General features: G+C 44.7%; 1 protein-coding gene across 1 annotated transcript in view; it reads right to left on the bottom strand.

The window, feature by feature from the left end:
* WDFY4 (WDFY family member 4) overlaps positions 1–17824 on the bottom strand; it is a 260133-nt gene extending 242309 nt beyond the window's left edge. Inside the window, exons 1-3 of the mRNA XM_082407126.1 lie at positions 11584–17824; positions 2316–2430; positions 1427–1539 (exon numbers count right to left, since the gene is read on the bottom strand). Coding sequence (XP_082263252.1) covers positions 1427–1539; positions 2316–2430; positions 11584–11817 — 462 coding nt within the window. The 5' untranslated portion in view covers positions 11818–17824. The remainder of the gene's footprint in view (positions 1–1426; positions 1540–2315; positions 2431–11583) is intronic.
* Between the last annotated feature and the right edge of the window lie 2732 nt (positions 17825–20556).

The following is a 20556-nucleotide window of genomic DNA, read 5'->3' as shown; positions in this document are numbered from 1 at the left end:
CCCATACATGACCACGAGAGAGCACATGCGTGGTTATTAAAAATTATACCGTCCATGCAATTTCCCACCCGACTGACTAATCTCACAGACATGGTGGGTAAATTAGAAAAGAGAAAAGAAGAATGTACAGCCTGGGCCAGCAGCAGGAGTGTAATGCAGGCCACTAGTCCCTAAAAGCTTCCACTGCAGGTAGTGTCTGCCCTCATATCGGACACGTGGCCCTGCATGACTGCACTCAGGGTGACTCTCCCTGTCCTCCAAACTGCACTGCCTCCCCAGAAGGCCACCTGCTTACTGTCTCACTGCTTTGGGGGCAGACTCCTCGCAGCACAAAACAAGGCTTTAGGTTACTTTTTACTACTCAGACTGAAAACAGTCCTTCTCCAGGGGCTGAAAAGCCCCCCCCTGTGCTCCAGGCCACTGTCCCTGATGGTGGTCCAGGCAGTTTACATGGAAGAAAAGTCAGATGGTCCTCCCGCCGGTGAACAACTGTTCGCTGTGCTCCTCTCTCACCTCCTGGGACTGTCTCCAAATGCCTGTCTGATGCCTCTGTTCACCATTAGACAGAGGCCAGCCACCACCCCAGCCTGCTTCCCTGCTGTTCCTAGTCTGGGCACCAGGACGCTCACAGCGGGCAGCCTCGCGAGATGGAGGAGCCTCTGGGCCTGCCCTGCACAGGGCCTCGGCCACTGCTGCTGATGGCCACAGCTCCCAGGGACTGTCCTGCCTGAGAGGACACCGGTCATCGGCAAACCACTCAAGGTCCCTGCTTCGTGGTGGGAGGCCGTGCCCGCAGCCAGGACGGGGCCTGGGTGGGAAGGGAAGGCAGAGCGGTCGCTTCCGTCTCTGGGGAGGCACGGGGCAGGTGCCAACGGGCCTTGCTCCTTTAGTCTGAATTTAGCAGGGGTAGTAAAGGGCAGTGGCTCAGAGCACAGAGTCAGACAGACGACAGCTGCATATCACGGGTGAGCCTGACTTCTCGTCACCAGTGCAGCATCCCTGTAATCTGACTCGTAGGGTTTGGGGAGGATTAATTAGTACAATGCATGGGATGCACCCAGCCTCACCCTGACACACAGGAAATACAGTCCATACACATCAGTCATTGTTGATCCTCACACTAACCCTAGAATGGAGGCATTATTATCCCCAATTTTAGAATTAACAACACAACAGAGATGCAAAGAGGTCAGATTATTTGCTCAAGCTTACACACAGCTTGTCAACTGAAAAGGCAGGATGTGAATATGAATTTCAGACCCTGAAGTCCACGTTCTATATCCGAGGGGAAGTAGGGAAGGAAAAATGATAAATCAGTTTCATGAGAATAAAGACACCCTGAGACATGCCACTGCCCTGAGCTGGGACGTCCCTCTGTACACAGGTGAGAGGCACCCAGGCTGGGCCACTGGGGCCTGGAACTTACCGAATCTGTCCCCGTGAGCACATACACTGACTTCAGGAGCAGGTAGCCATCCTGCTCTGCATCCGCATCTCCCTTCCACCGCAGCAACTGCCCGGCTGCCACCCGCGCTTGCTCTGGCAAGAGTGTGGGGGAGGGGAGAAAGGGTCACCAGCAGGGCAGCGTGGTGGCCTGGTCACCCAGCTTCCCTCCACTAGGACCCCTCTCTCCATGAGATGTGCCTTAGCGTCTTTAGGGAACTTCTGCCTCTTGCCCTCCCAACAATGACACCTGCATCTGTAGCAAACATTTCACACTCTGCCACATGAATCTCCTTGGAGGATAGCCTTTATCATACCACCCTCCCTGTTCAACAACCGTCAATGGCTCCCTATTGCTAAATAATAATAACAAGCTCCTCGGCAATTGGACTTGCCACAATCCAGTGTCTTTTCCTCACTTCCTGTATCACACAGCCCCTTTGGTCACAGGGATTCCTGCAATCTACACCATGCTCAAGCCATTCCTTCCCCCTGGAATTCCCTCCTGCCCTCAGTCTCACAGCCCAGCCTCTGGGGTCCAGCTCCCTGAGTGGAAGGATGCAAGTCAGGAGATCTGCAGCAGGAAACATGCTTGGCTTTGGTTTCTGTGTGTCTGTGTGTGTATGTATGTGTGTGTGTTTGTGTCCCTCCCAGGAGCAGCAGAGTTTCCCAATTCCCTCTTCTCTTCCCTCTTCTAGCCTTTTCCTTTGTTCTCCAGGGTATTCAGTGGCAGAACCTGGCCTTCCGTTTGCTTTCGAAGTCACTACTCTAACTCCTCTAGAAAGCAGAGAGGGGCTTAGCCGGAGGCCTGGGAGGGGTCTACAGAGCTGTTTTGCTTACTGTGAAGTTCTCCAGGACCTCTCTTCTCTTACCTGCAGGCTTTCCCACCAGTGCCTTCTGTATTTCTTGGGCAAGTTGGTTGGAAACATCTTCAGCCAGCCTTTGGAGACTGGGAAAGCAGATGATCCCCACGGAGTGTTCCCAGGCCTGAAGTGCAACATGCAGGATTCGCTCAGAGATGTCAAAGCTACAAAGCAAGGCATCAGAATCACCTCCTTCCCTCCCTGCCAGCCCAAACCAATGGCTCAGCTCGCTTTCCCAGGTGCATCCGAAGACCACTGAATCACCTACCCTCCAGCTTCCACTGTCTCCCTACACTAGTGCCTAGGAATTCTTCAACTTCCTGCTGAGCTCCAAACACCTCCAGCTGGCCCCTGGACGTCTCCCCTGAACTCGTGCTCCTGAAACATCAAACACACATAACTGAATCCACTGCCTTTCCCCCAGACCTGCTGCATCTTGCCTCAGTGAATGGCCCTACCAGGCACCCACCTGCCCTAGTGGGAAATTCCAAGAGTGATTCTCTACATTCTGCGTCCCTCCCCTTCCTCACCATCGATTGCTGTGTCTCACTGATTCTCCTCTTACACACTTGTCAAACCTCATGCAGATATCTTAGTTTTAGTCATGCAAGTATTTCCTTCAGATAAATTCTAAAAAGTGGAATTGTAGGATTAAAAAAGTAGGATTTTCAATTAAAAGAGTGGGTTTCTTTCCTTTTTTTTTAGTGATTTGGTACCTATTACTAACTACTAACTCACTCTCCAGAAACAATTTACCAGATTAGCCTCCAAGGGCTCCATGGAAAAGGGCTGATTTCTCTCTACCCATGCCAACATCAAGCACTGTGGTGCTTTTTCATCTTAAATGAGAAAACTTATAGAAGAAAAAATATCTCATTTCAATTGCAATCTTTAGATAACTAGAGTGGATGAATGCTTTTCATGCCTCTTGAATTGTCCGTTTTTACTCTTAACCTATTATCCTATTGGAGTTTTCACTATTTTCTTATTTATTTTAAAAATCTCTTTATATATAAAAATCATTAACCGTTGGTCTATAATACTATCTCGATTTTTTCGAATTTGTCATTTCATCTTTAAATCTGGTATTGTTTGGTTTTGCTGTACAGAAATCTGAAATTCCTATGAAATGAAATTTCTCAGTCCATTCCTTTGCTTTCTGGATTTAGTTCCAAGCTTCGGAAATCCTTTCCCAGTCCAAGTTGTTGTCATTGTTTTTAATCTCCTATTTCTTTTTAATTTCCTTAAAATCCTTTCTTATCTGTCCCTTTAATCTCTATCCCATCTGCTCATCTTTTTCCTCAGACTTTTTCCCCTTATTGTTTAGGATACTGTTTAATAGAAGTCTTTTACAGTTCTGCTTGGGATGCCAGACTCTTTTCAAAATTTCCTCCCAGTTTCCGTAGTAATCCTATCCCTAGATCTGCTTTTCATGCAAGCCTTTTCCCTTTGTTCTCCCTTCTTGTCACAGGCTGAGTACAGAGTGGAGTGACTGTCCTCGGCCCCAGACTTGAGTTCCTGGCAATTCCTGATCCCAGGTTCCCACCAGGAAGGTAAGCTGCTGTGCCAATTAGCGGCCTCTATGAAATGTAATTTTGCTGGACTCCTGTCTACTGCTCCCACTCACCAGCCATATTAAATTATGTTCCTGCCCAAAGGCCTGACCAAGTTTTTTTAAGCTGAGATCCTCCTTCTAGAAAGGGTGAGAAACACATAAAATTTCCAAAGGGAAATCATTTTCAATATGTTTCCTTGCAATAGATACTACATTTGTTTAAAAGTAAAAACCTTTAAAACTCTTCTCTATATGAAAAGACACCATATACAAAATGAGGAGGCAAACCACAGATTGGGAGAAAGTATCTGCAATGCATATAACTGACAAAGGAATGGTATTTAGACTCCTATAAATTAATAAGAAAACAATCCGATTTTTTTTAAAATGGGCAAATGAAACAACAAGTAACTTATTGAAAGATAAATGGCAAATTACTAATAATCAGGAAGATGCAAACTATAACTTCAAGGAGATATTTTATACTTTTCTGGTTAGTAAAAATGAAAAATCTGACAATATCAAATGTGGGTGAAGGTGAGGAAACATGAAACCCCCATACTCTATGATGGAGTGTCACTTAGAAGAACCTCTTTGAAGAAGCATTTAATGTAATCCAATAAAGTTAAAGGGGCACACATCCAAAAACCCACCAATTCCAATCCTTGGTATAGTCCCTAGAGAAATGCTGGCACACATGCACAAGGAGACGTGAACAAGAAATATTCATGCAGCATTATTTTTGATTGGGAAAAACAATGTTCATCAATAGGATAATGAATGAATAATTTGTGACATATCTATATAAGGATATCATATAGAACTGAAAAAGGAAAAGAAATAGAGCTGTATCAATATGGATAAATCCCCAAAATAGAATGTTGTGGAAAAAGCAAATTGCAACAGTATATTACAGTATGAGTCTACAAAAACCTGTGAGACTATACATAAATTATACAATAATATTACTTATGGTTATAAAAATACACCCATATTACTGTATAATTTACATATAGTCTCACAGGTATTTTAGAATGATACTGTACTATACTTCTGTAACTTGCTGTCTCTCTATATATCATTTCCCACAGGGCATGATAATTCAGCAGGTTGGGAGTTACCATTGGAGGAGTGTGGAAGGGGAATGAGTTCTAGAATTCATACACAGGTGGCTTTAGTTTATCTGAAATGCTTCATTTCTTTTATATGGGTGGTGAGTACTTGGGTATTCTGATTTGAACAAAACTTTGTATCTGAAATACTTAAAAATTTTCTGCCCTATAAACGAACATAGTCGCACCTTTCCTTTGTAAATAAAAAAGCAGTACATCAGAACTTTGCTAGAACTACAAAAATACTAGGTGAATGTTAAACGCTATTATACATAGTAGACCTTCACCAAATATTTGATAAGCAAACACATGATTATGAGACCCACAGTGTGCAGAACGATGGCCGAATGTGTTGTGGAGTGCTGGTTTTGTGCCAAATGCTGGGCCAAGCACTGACACGCATTGTTTCCACTAATCTGCATAGGGATTGGGATTATTATTATTCCCACTTTACAGAAACAGAGGCTGAGCCATAGGGTAACCCTAGAGAACCAGTTAAGCAGCAGAGTGAAGAGCTGAGTTATCTCACACATACCCAAGTAGCATGTGCATGTCTAAGAAATGTATGAACACACCATTGTAAGGCAATTATACTTCAATAAAGATGTTAAAAAAAAAAAAAAAAAAGAAAGAAAAGGAGGACTTAGGTAGCTATAGTCACTGTTCTAAAAGAAGTTCTGCATAAAATAAATTTTAAAATGTAGTAAGTACCTTTGCTATGCCTCTAAAAATTCTGAGCTATGGCACTGCTCTCAGTGAGGCAGCCCAATCCAGAGCTTTAATAGATGCCCTGTATGAAATAATTTTAAAAGACATATTAAATGATTTTCATAGTCAAATGTCATAGTATAAGAATACTTTGAAATTGATACATTTTTAGTTTGGGGACTGATTTTTGTTTTGCAAGTGGAAATAAAGCAAACATCGAATTAAAAAAAAAAAAAAAAAGAAATGTATGGCTACCACCTGGAAACCAGCTATCACCTGGAAAGGCTAATCTCTGGAGAGATAAAGTCAGTCCTTCTGGCGGGGAATTTCAGTGGTGACATTATTTCCCTCCCCAGGACTGATATCACATCTGCTATGATATCTTCCTAACAAATTCCTGTGCCTCCTCCCTGCAGTGGCAAACCCCTCAAAGACCAATTTGCAGGCAGTTGACTCAGAGGCATCGAGATCATCTTTGAGCAGTGGGGCTCCAGTAGGCACTCTGCAAAAAGCAAATCGGGCCACTGTGAGTTGAACAGTAATTGTACGCTCAGCCGGATTCTCCCAAGGCTCACACTCCTTCCTGGGACCAAGATGGCTACTTCTGGAGGCCCCATTAACTCTTTCAGGCCACTGGGGTGCTGTTTGATGCACAGAGGCAATCATTTACTGAATGGTACCGTGGAGACCCCAAAGAGTTAAGGCAGCTTTTGAAAGGACCTAATTTTTTTCCCAAACTGGGATTTTCATGCTGGGAGAATATTGCTCAATATTTTTTTAAAACTTTTATTTACTTATATCCTCTAAACTGCACCATCATGCCTCGTGGCTGTCCCCTCACATGGAAGAAAGAGAAAGAAAATGGTGCTCTGGTCTCCAGAGCATAAGGAAGACAGAAGCTCTAGAGGAGATGGGAGAAAACCCCAGCTTTGAATGACAGAGAATCTGATTAGTTTTCAAGTGTGACTGCAGTATTACTATTTCTTCATTGCCTCAGAGTTTGGTGGTTTGGCCTTTAAGTGAACTCAAAACATTTCAGAGATTTTACATGAGTTTCCCCTGATAACGTGACACAATTGATTCTCTCCTTTGTAAACAGAAAAAAAAAAAAAAAGTGATGTATCAAAACTTTACTAACATAACACAAATATTGTTCCCCTGAGAAGGGAATAAACCATATTGCAGGCCCCACTCTGAAGTGGGTTAGAGTCAGGGATGGACAAGAAGGGGTATTTACCCTCACCACCCCCTCTGGATACCACACTTGGAAATAACTGTTGGTCATCCTTGTTATTATATTTAATGTTACTTCTCTCTCTTCCATAGTCAGTTGGGTCCATGCTGGGTTTGTATGAGAATAATTGACCACACCCAATGGTATAAACTCCGTACCACTGGCCAGGCAGTTAGCCTAAGAGTAGCTATACACACCTGTGTACATGCACATGTACACACACACACAAAAATACACTCATCTCCAAGTACAACTGATTTAGTGTTAATTCCAATCCCTCCATACTAGGAAATAAATGGATTCCTGTCCATGTTACCTACTGTTCTGATTATCCATTGCTGTATAACAAACTGGACCCAAATTGAGTGGCTTAAAATAACAGCAATCATTTATTTTTCTCATGGATCTGCAATTTGGGCAGGGCTCAGCAGGAACAGCTTTTCTCTGCTTCACTCAGCTGGGGCAGCGAACAAGGGCTAAGAGATCCATTTGCAAGATGGCACACTCACATGGCTGGCAAGTTGTGCTGGCTTTCAGCAGCAAGTGCAGCTGCAAGGTCAGTGGCTTTGGTTTCTCTCCACGTAGGCTTTTACTCGGGGCTGCTTGGGCTTCCTCACAACATGGAAGCAGGGTTCTAAGCGTGAGTATTTCAAGTGACAGAGAGAAGCTACAAGTATCTTGAGGCCTGAGCCCAGAAATGTCATTTTTGCCCTATTCCATTACAAACCCATCCAGATTCAAGGGGAGGGGACATAGATGTCACCTCTTGAAGGGAGCAGTGTGAACCCATCCGCAGTATCTCTAATCTACCGCATCCACAGATTCCCTTTTTTTCCCATGTAGCCCCACCTCCCAGGTTGTCTGTCCCAGACAGTGAGGAATTTTACACTAATTTCTAAGGATTCCCTGTCTCGCTGCCTGCTTTCTCTCAAAGTACATATTCTAAGAACAATCTTCAACAACTACATCTGTAGCTCTAGCTTTCTCCATCTATTATTACCCAATATCTCTATGCAACGAGAGGACCCAAGTGGTCCCCTTTCCCCCAAAGCAAACCCAACTGAAGGCCAACAGGACCTACCCATGCTTGCTAGCAGAATGCCTTCTTCTCTTGGTGTAAGATCTTATGATAGGAAGGGTTCTAGAAAGACCAAAGCCCAAGGCTCTTGGCAGAGAAAGAGTAGCAGTCAATTGAATCCTTCCTGCAAGCACTGCTGTGCACTCTGGGAAGTCATTGGCTTTGTGCTGCTTCCTGTGTGATGCAATAAAACCTCCTCCTTGTCTGCAACATCCTGGAGTCAGCTATCCAAACAGCACATGTGCAGGGGGTGGCATTCTTTTTGTATGAAAGGGGACATAGGTACGAGGCAGGCAAATCCATTGTCCAGTGAGTCATGAGATAGGGAAAGAAACCAGATGTGCTCCGTTCTATGAACCTCAGCACTGCCCGAGGGAATGCAATGGTTAACAACACGAGCCTGGGTGGACTGCCCAGGTTAAGTTTTGCTCCCCACTAACAGCTGGCTGATCTTGGCCAAGTTATGCAACATCTCTAAACCTCCCTTTCCTCATTTATAAAGCTGGGATAAAAATAGCACCTACTTCACAGGCTTATTATAAGGGCTTGTAAGCATGGAACAAAATGCCTTGCTTAGTTAGTTAGAGCTTGGTGAATATTACTACCTATCATCAGTGAAAGTAACCACTTGCCCTGGCTTTGACCTAGGAAGGGGAGTGATGGAGCTTGGTAGAGGAGGAGAGCCTGCAGATCCCAGTGAGAACTTCATTTCTGACTCATCCCCTCAGGGCAGCTCCCTGCTGGGATTCCAGTGCCCTGAGACTCCTTATCACCAAGACAGTCACCAAAATGTTGAGTGGGTTTACTCCTTAACAACCCTGCAGTGTTTCTTCAACTTGGGAGGCAGTGGGGCTAGAATTTACTATAGAACCAACCAAGTCCCTCTTTGTATTTGCCTCATAGTTGATGCAGATTTATGTATAAACAATGGCAGGATAAGGGAGAAGTTCATCCCCTGCTGTGTGTTGGGAGGAATCATATGTGAGAGAAAGCCAAAGAGGCTAAAGGGAAGTTCTTTGGGAAGAACATGCCAAAGAAGCAGCTCTGAGGGAGTCTGCCTCACAAGACAGTACCTATTGTTATATCTCAAGACTCACTAGGTCAAGGCAGGTGACATCCCCTGAGGTGGGGCATGCACCGCTGCCAACCTTCGCCAGAGCTCTAACTACACATGGACCACCCCTTTCATGTTGGGTCTGACTGACAAAGAGTCTGGGCAAGTTAGGCAAGATCCCACAACCCAGGGACATAGCCTTTCCCAAGCAGAACTTAGTCAGAACTTAATAAGAACAACAGGTTTGTAGACATATAGGCCTTAATAAAAGATATAGATTTTAAGAAAATGATAAAAAGCCTGTAATAATCTGCCTCTACAGGGTTCATCAGAGGTGGGCTCCAGGGATCCAAAACATAGCAGATTTTGTCAGCAGTTTGGGGAATCGTGGTGACAGGATCTCAAACTGCACATGTGCAGTCAGTTTCCAGGAGGTTGGTGGAAAGGTGATGGGGATCATGTCTGCTTTCCATGTGCTGTGGGCTTTACAATCCTCATCTGATCTCACCCTCACAGTCTCCCAGCAAATTGGTATTGATTCCACTTTACAGATGAGGAAACTGAGGCTCAGTAATATTTAGTAGCTTGCTCAAGGATGCACAGCTAATAAGCAATGGAGCTGGGACTGGAGCCCTACTGTTTGACTTGAAAGCCCATGTATTCAACAATAGGGCTATTGTTCCTCCTGTTACCAGGAAATGGTTTGGGAAACATGGACCAATACCAAGGTTCAGTTATAATAGGAACAGCTTGCTATCCATGAGGTCAGTGCCTACAGGGTCATATAACATAAATGAGTGATATGGGTTGGGTGAAAGATGTTAGGGAGTGGGGGACTAGGGTAAACTGAGAGACCAAGACCATCTTCTGTTTAAAAGAGGTGCCCCTAACCATCTCCATCCAATTATTGGTATTACAGCTACAAAATATTTTCAAGAGAAATCTGAAATCTGAGTCTCACCTGAAAACTTTCCACTTTGAAAAAATGGCACTAATTCATTTTTAACCCCTACAAGCCAAACAGAACACATTCTGGGTGCTAGTCAGTTATCCTCTGCTCTGGACAGATGCAGGTAAAACCTCAATCTGTCTTCCTTACTTTCATAGCACCAGGCCCTAGAACAGAGTATAGGAGCTCAATAAATATTTGTACAACAAATGAATGAGTTCTCAAATCAACAATCTGGAGAGAGGCAAGGAAGTATCAAGCCCTGGCTCTCAGATGCAGAGTCCTTTCATCAGAGCTAGGGCTGCCCAGAGGGGTGGAAAAGATACAGTGCAATGGCTGAACCGCATATGCCTTCCCAGTGATTTGGGGGTGAGGGCGGCAGGCGATGCTCACATTTTTCCTTTTATAAGGCAAATTTGATCTGAGAACTGGGTGAGACAAAGCTACCTCCCAGAAGCTGGGGTCATTAGAGCAGGGATGGCTGGGAAGGAGAAACCTGGCCTCTCTCCTTATCTAGTTCCTCTTTTCCAGTATGTTCCCTATGCCCCAGTTATCCAATCTGTGAAGTGAGTTGGATGGAGTATACAAATCTGAAACATGGAGAAAAACAATGAATTCATGGACAATAAGTTACTTGGCAATTTTTTACAGAAAGGCACGCTTAAGTATTCCATGCATCCTATAAATATGATCCCAAGAAAATTCTGAGTGATCTTTGGAAATCCTTAAGTATTCCTGGTTAATAAGTGAGATGAAACATATTAACAAAGGGGTTTCCCAATAAAAACCTGCAAAGATTCCATCTGTTCTAGTTTACTTTCAGATGTGAAAAGTATCTCATATTCTCCGTACTTTGAATGTAGGTACATGGTTTTTGTAATAATAACCCAAACTCAATAGTCAAGCAAAAACTAAGTCTTCATAAAAAAATGCATTTCCAACTCTACAGTTAGACTTCAATATTTTCAGCTATAAGGCAGACCTCACTGGCAGGAGCTTTATTCCAAGACAATAAAGGAAATCCCTTGTACCCAAACTGTCACCAGCTGCCACTAGTCAGAGTGCCAGCCCAGTGGACAGGCTGGACTTGTCTTGTGTGTCTGAAACCAGGGGAGGGAGCACTGCTTTGCTGCTCCCATGGATTACACCTCAGTTTGCATTATTGGCACAATTTATGTTCCGGCTCTCCCAGGCCCTGGTGTTGGCATTACTGGTGTTTGAGGTTACCAGCCACCCTGCCACTCACATGTCAGGACACAGATGCCTTTCTAGCTCCCGAAGGTACAGGTTTCTCCTCTGGATCCCAAGCTGGGACTGAAAATATCATTGTTAAACAATCTCATTTTTTTAAACTAAAGAGACAATGGTACTCAAGAGCCAACTGTCCATCCTTTCCAAGCCCATCCTCACCCTGGAGATGAGCCTTGCTTGCTATCTTTATTAAATAGCACACACTCTCCTCTAAGCAACCAGTCAGAGACCACTTGTGATGATATTAAAACTACTGACTCCAGCTTCCAGTCATCCCAGAAGTGTCCCCAGAGTGCTGTATCATCTTTTTACAGTTTCAAAAATGAGAACACCAACCTTTAGGAATAGTGGGAGAAGATTCAACAGGCTCTTCTGATGTTCAGCTGAGCTCCTGGGAGCCAACTGCTGGTATTCCAGAAACTTCCTTTCTAGCATCTCCCAGAGGGCAGTGGGGCCAGGGGTCTGCCCTCCCGGTGGGAAATCAGGCTGAGCAACATCAGGCTGGCCTTTATTTTCAGAACCTGGATCCTCAGCTCTGTCTTCAGCCTCTGAGACCTCTTTCGCCTCCATGCCTCAGCAAAGCAGATCTGAATTCAGAACGAAGAAGAAAAATAAACAGTCCTGTCACAACACTTTCTGATGAAACTGATTGTGGGACAAGGTACCATCCTCATTCAGTCCAGTTCCTGTTGCAGATGGTTCCTCTAAGAATCTGAAACTGACTAAAATAAGGAACACTTCTGAAAAAAGAGATTCCAATTTAGATGTGACTCATATTGACAATCTAACGTTTGCCAGGCACCATCCTGGGCTCTTTACACAGACTCTGTCACGAAAGAGATGGGTATTCTTATTTTTTCTATGTAAGTAAGGAAACTGACTGAACCAAAAGGCACCAGGGTAGTGAGACATCCAGTTGAAATGCAAACCTTTAACACCAAAGCCTGTTTTTTGATTATCTGACACTGCTCCTCTTTAAAAAGGCTGAGTAAATAGAATAGATGTGTAAATATCCCACCAATATTTGTAGAGGCATGTAATTCTGTATCTTCTATTTTAACTTCCTTCTACCACATGAGATGAAAAGGATGTAAATTCTTCATTCTCAGCAACATTTGCTTCACACTCAATATTTTTAGAGGAATTTGTCCTCAAAATGACTCTTTAAACCCCCAAGTTAACTTAAAAGAACTTCTCTGTTAGTGCACACAAAAGTAATGTATACAAGCCGGGGACCCAGGGTCAGTAGGCGTGAGGATAGGGACGTACACCATGAAACTAGCCAAAGGCTGATTTACCAGATAGGTAACCTTGAGAAGGTACCTTTATTTGTGTCCTTGACTTTTCAATTGTCATACTCTGTAGCCATGTCAGGACTGACTCACAGAACAGCAAAGGTTTGCCGGTTGTTTTTTTGTCAGGAGTGCAAGAAACTCCCAGCAGGGACCAGAGTGTCCAGGTTCCCTGAAAGAAGCCTTCCCAGGCCACGATGTCACCACATAGGAGTCCATCCCGGCATCCTGCCAGCAACCGACAGCCACCAGTCAAGGGACAGCAAACAGACAGATGGACACGGAGGTGGGTCTCCCGGTGTTTTGCTCTGGGCTAAGCAGCTGTGGAGGTGTGTCATGCTTTATTTTTAGCCCAAACACACACCCCTTGCAGGCTAGAATGGGCGTTAACTAAGGGTCACGTGGCCAGATGAGTCATCCCTCTTTGGAACATTCTCACCCTTTGGGTACAAAACTCCATGAGTCCCTGGCCCTTTTTCTATCACACATGCTTATTGCTCTCAGGCTTCATTTGCAGAAGTCATTTTCTTATACAAAAGCCATGTATGTTCAGCATTGAAAATTGGGAAGAAAAAAAATACATCAGGAAGAATATCAAGGCCTATATCCAGAAAAATGACTGTTGATATTCAGGCTTTTATCTACGAATATACTGTTTAATGATATTGTTGAAGCAAAATTTTTATCTGTACTTTTGCTTTTTTTGGTTGGCTGTCTGGGACTTGGTGCGGGTTTATTTGTTTCCGTTTTGGGGTTGACTCTCAGGGACAGGTGGCGGGGTGCCTCACACTTCTCAGTCTCAGCATGGTCTCTTTCCTGACCAGGACCAGGTTCTTCTCTGGCACTGGTGGTTTATTCATTCTTCCCTTGGCTCTTCATCCCCCAGTCCCGTCTTTCCCACCTCACCCAGCCCACCTGCTTGATAGCACGAGTCCTTATAAAACATGGCACAAGAACATGATTTCTGAATGCATCATTTTAAGCTCCCCAAACGACCTTCTGCATCTTTTCTCAGCTTACTGTCTCACTCAACATTATGACCTCAGACCCAAGCACGTGGTTCTGTATTTGTAAACCTCATTTCTTCTAACCGCTGCTCCGTGTTACACAGTGGGCATCACGTGCCTATTTGATTTGTTTGCTCCGCAGTAGATGGTTAGATTGCCTGAGACTTCTCAGACTGCCCTCCATCCTGTCCTGGACATTCCCACGAGACTCCCCTCATGGGGCTGCACGTGACTGGCTCTGGGTATAAACACCAAAGTGGGAGTGCTGAGTCAAGGGTGTATGTCTCTCAGTTCAACCAAGTACCATCAACTAAGATGCCTCCAGAAAGCTGGCACCAGGCCACACTCCCCCCACAGGCTCCTCTAACATCTTCTCTATACCCCTGCTTAACATCACCCTGCTTTCTAATGTTTGCTGATCTGATTGAAGTAAAGTGATCCCTCATTTTTTTTTTTTTTTTTTGGTTGCGTTGGGTCTTCGTTGCTGTGTGCAGGCTTTCTCTAGTTGCAGTGAGCAGGGGCTACTCTTCGTTGTGGTGCGTGGGCTTCTCATTGCAGTGGCTTCTCTTGTTGTGGAGCGTGGGCTCTAGGCACGTGGGCTTCAGTAGTTGTGGCACGTGAGCTCAGTAGGTGTGGCTCGCGGGCTCTAGAGTGCAGGCTCAGTAGTTGTGGCGCACGAGCTTAGTTGCTCCACGGCATGTGGGATTTTCCCGGACCAGGGCTCAAACCTGTGTCCCCTGCATTGGCAGGCGGATTCTTAACCACTGCGCCACCAGGGAAGTCCCAATCTCTCATTTTAATTTGCTTCTCTCTCACTTACTAATGAGTCTGAGCATCTCTTTATATGATTCATAGCCTTTTGGATTTCCTCTTCTGAAAAATGATTACTCATAACCTTTGCTTATTTGTCCTTGCCTATCTTTTTCCTGTTGCTTTGAGAGAGTATATTTTAGAAACTGATCCCTTGTTGCCTTTAAAAATCGCTAATATCTTCTCTCAATCCATTTTTTCCTCATAAATTAGTTCATAACTTTTTTTATGTCACAGAAAAGTATTGTGAATACTTCCCATGTTGTTAAAGATCCTCTACATCTTCATTTTTAATGGTGTGTGGTGGCTGTAGAACCATGTTGATCCTTTATTTAACTAATCCCCTACATTTAGACATTTAAGTCATTTCCAATGCTTCACTACTATAAACAACACTGTGATGATAGGCCTCGTGTCCAAGACTTTCCATATATTCATGATTAAATACCAGATTGCAATACATTCCTAAAAGGAAATAGCTTGGTCTAAAGAGTGGTAAAAATGTTAGGCTCTGGACATGTATTTCCAAACAGCTTCTCCCAAAACACCTCATCAATGTACAGTCTTCTTATCAAGCATGTACCTGAGTCCACACTTCCTTAGTTACCATTTTTTAATTCTTGCTGATTTAATGGGTAAAAAGCAATGGCATCTAACAGGCACATGAGAAGATGCTCACCATCGCTAATCATCATGGAAATGCAAATCAAATCCACAAATGAGATATCACCTCACACCTGTCAGAATGGCTATCATCAAAAAGAACACAAATAACAAATGTTGGCCTGGATGTGGAGAAAAGTGAACCCTCGTAGACTGTTGGTGGAAATGTAAATTGGTGCAGCCACTGTGGAAAACAGTATGGAGGTTTCTCAAAAAACTAAAAATAGAACTACCTTATGACCCAGCAATTCCACTCCTGGGTATATATCCAAAAACAAAAACAAAAAACCCACTAATTCAAAAAGACACATGCACCCCAATGTTCATAGCAGCATCATTTACAGTTGCCAAGATATGAAAGCAACCTAAGTGTCCATCCACAGATGAATGGGTAAAGAAGATACATATATACACAATGGAATACTACTCAGCCATAAATAAAGAACGAAATTTTGGCATTTGCAGCAACATGGATGGACTTGGAGGGCATTGTGCTAAGTGAAATAAGTCAGACAGAAAAAGACAAATCCTGTATGGTATCACTTATATGTAGAATCTAAAAAATAAAACAAATTAGTGAATATAACAAAAAAAGAAGCAGACTCATAGATACAGAGAACAAACTAGTGGTTACCAGTGGGGACAGGAAGGAGGGAAGGGCAATATAGGGGTAGGGGAGTAAGAGGTACAAACTATTAGGTATAAAATAAGCTACAAGGATATATTGTACAACACGGGAAATATAGCCAATATTTTGTAAGAACTATAAATGGAGTATGACCTTTAAAAATTGTGAATCACTCTACTGTACACCTGTAACTTATATAATTTAAAAAAAATTTTAATTAGAAAAAAACAATGGCATCTTTGTTGCATCTCACTACGTATTTTGTTGGATGTGTTTCTGTCTGTCTGCTGCTCAGTGTCCTTCCGGACTCCCCACAACAGTTTTCTGGTTTCAGATAGATGCCACATGTTCTCATTTCAAAAGTTTACTGTAGAAGATCTCAGCTCTTCCCTGGCATTAATTACCCCTGAGAGCCACATATCCACTAAATGTTAGCTCTGTGAAAGAAGACCACTGCACCTTTATCAGGGGTTGGCACAGAGTAGATGCTCAATAAAATGTTACCATATACATGAATAAGTGAATGAATGGACCTATATGCTGATGACACCCAAATCTCTCACTATATATAGCCCAGACTCCTCTTCTAAATAAGTTCTTTTTCTACTTGGATTCCCCCCAGACTCTGAAAGTCATTATGTCTCAATCAGACCGACATTCCCATCATCAACAGAGCCAGCCCAAGTCCAGCACGGACATCCCAACACACAGGATGGTGGCTGGAGCCAAGCTAAGCTTGTTTCTATCACAAGAAAGTCATTTTGGGGCTATACCAAGAGGGCCTGCTAACACACCACGTTTCTAGGATAAGCAGGTGAGAAGACAAAGTGAGTGTTGGGTCACAAGACGCGAAAATGTGTTCCTGGGGAACACAGCTGGACACCCAGGGGAAATATCAGAGCCCCTCAGATCGCCTCTGAAGTTAAGAAGCCATGTTTACTGAAGTGAGACGCTTGAATCATGTTCCCTTGAAAAGACAGATTTTTGAAAAACAAGAATTTCTAACAAAATGGGATCCGTGAATCCTGTGGAGAAGTTGTATGACTCAGATGTCAAGCTGTGGCCGTCCCCTCTCCTGTCCTTCTGTAGGCCTGCTTCGGTTTTGTTTGTAAAAGGAAGGACATGGGGAGTAGCCTCTCAGGGCTGCATAAAGAATGGCAAGAAGAAACCATTCTAATTCACTTGTTATCAAAAGTGTGTTCTTACCTCTGTAAACAGGTGCAGGCACCAGCACAGACTCTGGAGCCAGGCTGTTCCGGTTTGAATCCAATGGGCTTAGACCAAGTGACAAAACCTGTCCCAGCCTCAGTGTCCTCATCTGTGAAATGGGCTAATAATGGGACCCCTCAGGGAATAAAGTCAGTGCTCTGGGACGGCATTTATTGGAGCCTCCTTTGTACAGGCATTTACCTGCATCCCTTCACTTAATCTTCCTTCCATCCAGCAATGTCAAATCTATCAGCCTTTGTCTGCAGATGGTACTAAGGCTCGGAGCAGAGAAGTGACCTGCCCAGTGTCCCACTGTGAGTCCGTAGCCAAAGCAGAGTCTACCCTTGGTCTGTAGACAGCACTGCACACCGGAGGCTGAACTCAAAGAAGGGTTTGCTTGGGGCCCAGGGAGGAGGGAGGGGCTTAGCCAGGTACCACACTAAAAAGTGTTTTGGATAAGTAGAAGTTTGGGGAGGGGTGAAGGGAAAGATGGCCTTGGCAGGATGAGAGGTCTGGCGGCTGCTAGGGGTCCCAGGGGTCTCCAGGGAAAGACAAGGCCCTGCTCTGTGCCGGCAAGCTGTTTCCCAGTTTGGGTCAGGCTCAGGGCATGTGGCACGTAGCCCAGTTTAGTCATGGCTCCTCCGCATGCCCAACCAGGCCGACTAGAGGCCCTGCCTTTCTGCAGCCTGGCACAGCAGCGAGAGACAGGCAGCTGTGCAGGTACCTGCCCACTCACTCAGCCCCCAGGCGGAGGGGCGCTGCAGGCCAGAATGGGAGTCACAGGACTGGAGTCCAGTCCCAGCTTGGCTGCTGTACTGCCTTAACCAAGTTACTTCCCCTCTCTGAGTCTAAGCTTCTTCTCATTGAAATGGCCCTGGTGATCTCAGTTCCACCCTCTGGGCTTTACGCACTGACCACAGAGGAGATGCAGGCCAGTGAGTCAGTGCAGAGTGGCTGGAGAGGTGCCTGAGTGGACTGAGAGCCTGTGGGTTGTGTGTGGTGAGGGGCGCGGGCCAGGTGCTCCCCTGTCTGTGCACTGTGCGCAGGGAGCCAGGTGACAAGTCTGCAGTGACCTGAGAGGGGGGATTCCCTATGACCTCTGGGGCACCGGGGCTGGAAGTGGCCATGCGGGCCCCCGGGGTTGGGGGTCACTGCCCATCCTCTCTCCCAGCCCACCTATCCTGCACAGATCCGTAGCATCGTCCGAGCTCTGCTTTGTGATATCTCAGAAGCAAAACATCCAGGCCATCCTGCCCACAGCTGCTGCACTGGAGGGCAACATCTGGAGCCTGAAGAATCAGCTGGGTTACTGATGTTTGGGAGCTAAACCCACATTTGATTGACTGTCTCATCCCTGACTTCCTGTGGGGTGATTTGCCAGCGGGTAAAAGTCTCAGGATATGAGATGTGATTCAGCAGCCCTTGGGGCTAAGATGCAAGGAAGCTATTCTGGAGGAAACGGAGCAAGAAGTGGTGTGGAGCCACCCTCCAACGGGGCAGGTCAGAGGAAACCTGGGACTCAGTGCCTTCTGTGGGGAAGCTCAGACCTAGTGCCAAAGAGTTGCTATGATAAAATTCAAGATTGAAGTCCCCCCCTTTTCTTGTCTGTGTATATGACTGTCACCCTTTCTAGATTGTACACACCCAGTGCAGAGGCATACCTATTTGCCATCCGTATCACAGGCATGGTCCCCAGGCCCAGGAGCTGGGGGAGCCTCTAAACCAGATGATACAGAACAGAAGAGCAACTTCCCATGTATGGCTGTAAATGACCTGTTTTCCTTTCCATTCAAAAGTCAGTTCCTCACTGTATGTCAGCAGATCCAAACGCTCTTGCTCCTGTGTCAGTTCTCTCAGAAAAAAAGTAACAAAGCCAGTCTTTTTCCAAAAACATGTGCAAGGTGGGGCTCAGCCTTGCTTCCTTCTTCCCCACCATTACACATTAACAAGAGAGCTTACAAGTTAAAAGTTAAAAAAAAGCAAGTGAAAAGGGGGAGGGGTGGGCAGAAGATGCAATAATGTGGATGCTCTGTTCACTCCACAGCCTACTGCAGTTAATCAGAAGCACTGAGGTGGACAAGAACATTAGCATTAGAGAAATGTAGATTAAAGCCACACTGAGATACCAGGACACACCTATTAGAATGTCTTTTAAAAACAAACAAAATCCATAAGTGCTAAGAATAGCATAGCAACCACAACTGTCACTCTCGCTGCTGTGAATGCAAGTGGTACGGCCACTTTGGAGGACAGTTTGGCAATTTCTGAGGAAGTTAAACATATACCCAACCATTACCTTCCTGGGTATTTACCCTCGGGAAGTAAAAACTTAATGTTCATATAAAAACCTATACATGAGTGTTTATAGTAGGTCTATCCATAGCTGCCAAAACCTGGAAACAACCCAAATATTTGTCAAGGGGTGAATGAATAAACAAACAGGTATCTCCATACACTGGGATGCTTCTCTGCAGTAAAAAGGAACACACTACTGACCCACGGCAACCCGGATGGGTCTCGAAACCCTTATGCCGAGTGACAGGAGCCAATCTCAAAAGGCTACATACTGCCTTACCCCATTTACATGATACTCTGGAAAAGGCAAAATTATAGGGACAGAAAATAGATTGGTGGTTGCCAGGGATTTCAGGTAGGAGGGTGGCTCCAAAGGGCAAAGGGGTGGTAGAAATGTTCTATATCTTGACCGTGGTGGTGGTCACACAACTGTGTACGTGTGTCCAGAGGGCACACTAAGAAGGGTAAAATATTCTGTCTGTAAATCACATGTCAATCAACCTGACATTAAAAAAAACAAACATACTGAGGTGGAAAGAGCACCAATAGAGAAGCTAGAGGCTAAGGGTTTAGTCCCTTCACCTGTTTCTACCCAGCACAAAAAGGGTTACACCCACATGTTTAATTGTATAATAACTCCACTTGCTGAAAGCTTACTTTACTATGGCTCTGCATCCTGATCTCTGTATCATCTCACCTTATCTTCACACAACACCCCATGAGGGCGCAAACAAACAGGGGCAGTATTTTACAGGTGCTGAAAGCTAGGCTCAGAGAGGGTCAGTCACTTCCCTAGATGGCCACGATGCAAGTTCTGTGTCTCTGACTGCAAAGCCAACATGCTCCTCCTTAAGCTCACTCCCTCCTTCCTCGGAAGGTCACTGGTTGCGGACAGGATCAAATCTCCTGTGAACAGAAGCCACACTCAGATAGGGGCTCACTTGGAGGCCCTCCCAGGCCTCAGTCTCCATGCTGGTCAAGGGTGGAGGCTGCACCCCAAGTTCCCATCCACTTTTCCATCCAATTAAAAATACTATACAGTTGACCCTTGAATAACGTGGGGAAAATCCCCGTGGAACTTATCGTCGGCCCTCCATATCCATGGTTCAGCATCGTGGGTCCAACTAACCGTGGATGGTGTAGTATTTACACCGAAAAAATCCACATATAAGTGGACCCACACAGTTCAAACCCATGTTTTTCAAGCATCGACTGTATTTATTAAATGATCATTTTGTCAAATTGGCTGAAATAATAGACAAGATGGCTCAATTATAAAAAGTAAAAGGATACCCCTCACAAAAGAGTCAAAAAATACTTGTATACCCATGTTTATCAGCATGATTATTTACAATAGCAAAAAGGTGGAAACGACCCTTGCTGTCTGTGGAGGGGCAAGAGGAGA

The sequence above is a fragment of the Balaenoptera borealis genome, assembly GCF_965194805.1.
Source record: "Balaenoptera borealis genome assembly, chromosome: 10".
Lineage (NCBI taxonomy): Eukaryota > Metazoa > Chordata > Mammalia > Artiodactyla > Balaenopteridae > Balaenoptera > Balaenoptera borealis.
Note: the sequence above shows the minus strand (reverse complement) of the source record. Positions and strands in the feature narration are given on the sequence as shown.